General features: G+C 40.2%; 1 protein-coding gene across 1 annotated transcript in view; it reads left to right on the forward strand.

Moving 5' to 3' along the window:
• The window catches only part of LOC101863437, a gene marked incomplete in the record, with an annotated part of 30,640 nt that extends 26,885 nt beyond the window's left edge, over positions 1 to 3,755 (forward strand). Inside the window, 1 exon segment of the mRNA XM_013082741.2 lies at positions 1,218 to 3,755. Coding sequence (XP_012938195.1) covers positions 1,218 to 1,385 — 168 coding nt within the window.
• Positions 3,756 to 4,436: the final 681 nt, after the last annotated feature.

The following is a 4,436-nucleotide window of genomic DNA, read 5'->3' on the forward strand; positions in this document are numbered from 1 at the left end:
TTACGTCCTCCCACCCCCTCCCCCGCCCCTCCAAAAAGGACACTATTTAGATCATTTTATAGTTGGTCTTGACTACGCCCATCTGTGTCAATCCGGCTGAGAGTGATTAAACGTCCTAGCAATATCTTTTCTGTCTTCCATCAGTCATTTTTTTCAGCTCTTTCTACCAGATCAAGTTTCCCAAGTAAAATATAAAAAAAACCTGAGCTTCTGTGTAGGAACATTTGGGCGTTATTAAAGAACCGGACAAGTGTTCCAACAGGCGTACGTCAACAATACCTTTGACCCCAGGATGTTGTGTCGCAGTCACATTAGAAGTCGTGATAAGGAAGATATCAAATGTGTCAGTGTAAAAATAAGGACATAGCACACATGACGTGCATGTAGAGATAAATAACACAGGGTATTCTTTAGTAAAGAAACAAAACCAAACACGACGGAAGAAAGGGATGAGATAACAATATGTACAGCATTTTGTGTGACTGTCAGAGCCAATGAGTTTCATAGCCTTGCGATGTTTATCGTTGACAAACGTCCGTTGATCGTTCACAAAGAGCGATTGATGATGCTCGTTAGAATTCAGCCTGGGTGGACCCTTACCCCGTCTAACCCGTGCATGCCATTGATATGGGGTGTGTAGTGTTTAGACTGTGATGTTTGTACACGAAAATAAGTTAATCAGTTGTTTGGACAAAAGCCATGTTTGTTTGTGAACAGATAAGGAATAGTTGTGCACTTTCGGTGTGCATGTAGTACATTTGCACAAGTCCGGTTTTGAATTAGTTGCAATATCTGTAAACCTAAAGTGTAGTGTTTCTTTAGGAACATCCTGTCATCTATCTATAGACACCTCTTTTGAACTACGCCAACATTTGTTAGAAAGGTACACATTTTAACTTTTCAGATTTCATAAAAAGTGCATTGCAGTGAAGTGAATGCTCCTACGATTTAAGTGATAAGACGCCCACTTTGCGCTGTGTGTGCGTGTGTGTCCGCATGTGTGTGTGTGTGTGTGTGTGTGTGTGTGTGTGTGTGTGTGTGTGTGTGTGTGTTGGTGAATGTGTGTATGCGTGTGTGTGAGAGTGCGCGCGTATGGGCCTATGTAAGAATGTGTTGAGAACGTAATTATTGTTCCGGTTTCCCCCATCAAACACAGTTGACTCCACCCTTTTTCTTGTTTACTCATTTCTTTTTGCTGAACAACAATTTGTCCACAGGGCGCCCCATCCGACGGAACAGCAGTGGAGAAGAAGTCGGAGAAATCTCCGCTCATCTCCAAAGACGGTAAAGAGGGCGGGGCCGAAGCGGAGGCATCAGCAGACGGAAAAGACAGCAAGTTGAAGGACAACGGGCCCGGAGGAATCCTGTGCTGCTCCATCTTGTAGACGTCGCTCCGTTCCCGCGCGCACACACCGTCTTCTGGAGAATGTCGTCTGCGAAACGCGGAATAAGTAGCATCCTAGGCTAAATAAATGCTGGTGGCGTCGTGGTGAAATCAGGCTCTTGTCAAATAATTGAAATTGAAGAAACAAGCCCGTTTCCGCCTGTTCGGCAATTTTCAGCAACTTCTTTTTAAAGATTTAGCTCAACACCTTTTATGTCTATTGAAACACGCATTTCTGGAAAGCATTGATCAAAGGCACGAAAAAAATGTAAACTAAAAGTTTTCAAGGACACTCAAACTTTGGAAGTCAAATTTTGGCGGTCATTTTCTTGCTAATTTTACCTCTGATGTCAGGCGACCCCCATCGCAAGTGCTATTCAAGGTAGATGGGATTTTCCCCCCCAAAAAGCAAGACAAATGAACAAACTTTTAGGTTATACTAATAACTCTAAATTCCCCCAAAAATTGACTAGCGCCCGATTCCATCCAGACGTGACTAAACTCCCCCACCCAGGGTCCCTCCCCAACTATTTTTTCTCCGAAGCAAAATATATTCGTGCCAGGTCTATTTTGTCCTTTATTCGGGTCCTTGATATCCCCCCCCCCCTAAATATGTGTCAAATATGTCCTTGTCCCAGTCTTATTGAAGGCCGCTTTAGCAGGAGCTTCAAAAGAAGTGGACGGTGAGGAAAAACTATCTTGCTCTCCCGAAATTTTCACATCAAAGTAGAAAACAAAACCTGACAAAACAATACAAACTAACGAATAGGACTGATTCTATCGCTGTTAATATCAAAATGCCACTTTGGAGTAAATAAACTACGTGAGCTGCATTTGACCGGAATTGTTCATGAAATAATACACTTGCTGAATTGATTTATATATAGTGGTGCTTATGCCATTTGACATACTGTGCACCCAACTCCTCAACCAGCACCCATTCTCTTCCCTCTTTTGTCTTGGAAAGACATGTTTATTTGGTTTGTGAATCCACATAGCTGACGTGTTCAAGTTAATGAATTTTCATCCATGAACACATGCTTTTTAAAAACAATCGAAAGAAGAATAACAAATTGTGATATTTTATGACGTTAGTCACCAATGTGCTAATCTATAACATCCACGTTTTCTCAGATGCGAACCTTGTTTGAACACGTTTAATCCTTACAAAAGTTTCAAAATCTTCACACTTGCCAGGCTAGGTTGTTTTGCCTTCCTGAAAGTGCCTTTTTCAGCCTTGGAGCCAAAAGAAACTAGAAAGATCTCCACTTATAGTAATAATACGCAGTGATCTGCTGCCCCTACCAGCCAATTTGCTACTTGTTCCTGCTTTTCCAGTGACATGGAAACGTGCAATACTTTCGATATTTATAACACTTTATTTGAAAAAGCGGTTTTTATAATTGTAGTCGACTTTCAAGGTAGTGTTTTTTTCATAAAGTAGCTCACATTTGTCTTTATGTCTAAATTATTCTGTTGTCCTGACTGTACTGTCATTTATTGTCCGTTATACGTGTGTTGACTTTACAGTTTTAAAACTTTCCCCCTTTCATTTTTGGCCCCAATGTCAATGCTTTTCCATTGTAAACAACATGTAGTGATTTGTTTTAGACCTTATAAGCCTCTAAAGGCATCATAATAGCCATCATTGCAAGGATTAAGACTTAGTATTCATTGTTCTTTGTTCCGTCTCTGTTTTTTCTTAGAGGCTTTGTCTGCGGCTAAGTACCAGGCTCTGTATCTGTCATCAGATCATGTCTGCTTACCTTAAACCAAGACTTCATGTGGATTTAGGATTTCCTTGAAAGTTTTCAGTTACCTCAATCCACTCTATACTTATCATGAGTTCCCAAAAATCAGTTTAGTTTAATTTTATATTGCTTTTTGTATTGTACATGGATGTCGGAGTTCTTAGTCGTGGTTTGTATTATCTTGTGTTATGATATTGTCTTCACCACTTTAGTAACGACATGATATGACCCTAATCTACCAAGTTGAACTCTAAAATGAAACAGACACTGTTGACTTTTCCTTATGGAAAATGACATTTGGGGTTGATGAAAATGTCTCTTATTAGAATCTAAATGCTCTGCGTGTGTTTCCTTGCTAGTAGGCAACCTGCGTGAGTTGATCGAGACCTCCATAGACATTTAACTACACTAAACACATCACATTTAGCTAAAAACCCTCAGTATTTGCTCTTAGTTTTGTATATAATTTGTAAACCCAATGGGAAGTCAATATTTTGGGCTAAATACGATATTTGTAATTCGCTCAGCTCATATTTCAAGAACGTATTACACTATCTAAACTGGTAATGGAAATAATACAAATGGTATTAAATAGAATTCATTATGAAGCATATTAACCAACAGTGCCTTACTGTAAATTTTTTGATACTGGATGAATTTTAACCTTTTATCTCTCTGCCTTTTGGGCCTATTGGCTGTGAACCTCTGAGTTGTTGTTGTTCAAACAGTGTGTCTACTTATTTGTCGGTTTCTCACTTCTCTTTTCCATTTCTCTCTTTTGATTTTTCTAGCTGTTTGTCTGTCTGTCTGTCTGTCTGTCTGTCTGTCTGTCTGTCTGTCTGTCTGTCTGTCTGTCTGTCTGTCTGTCTGTCTGTCTGTCTGTCTGTCTGTCTGTCTGTCTGTCTGTCTGTCTGTCTCTCATATCCTTCTTCTTTCTCTCTTTCTCTCACCCCTTCTCTTTTTCTCTCTTTTTTCTCTCTCTCTCTCTCTTCTCTCTCTCTCTCTCTCTCTCTCTCTCTCTCTCTCTCTCTCTCTCTCTCTCTCTCTCTCTCTCTCTGTCTCTCTGTCTCCCATCCTCACTCACTCGGTGTGCTTAAATTTTATGACGCAATGGAAGTTAAGCAGACTTCCACTTAGGGCAGACTAAGATATTTCCTATCAAGAGAGTTGGCGCAAGACAGCAGACTGGCTCTCTTCGTGCTGCATCGCTGTTGAAGAAAGAACAAACAACAACACAAATTTAGACGACACAGATAGCAGAACAAAAATAAGTAAAAATAGCAAAATAATAGCAACTACCG

This window comes from Aplysia californica, unplaced genomic scaffold (assembly GCF_000002075.1).
Source record: "Aplysia californica isolate F4 #8 unplaced genomic scaffold, AplCal3.0 scaffold00191, whole genome shotgun sequence".
NCBI lineage: Eukaryota > Metazoa > Mollusca > Gastropoda > Aplysiida > Aplysiidae > Aplysia > Aplysia californica.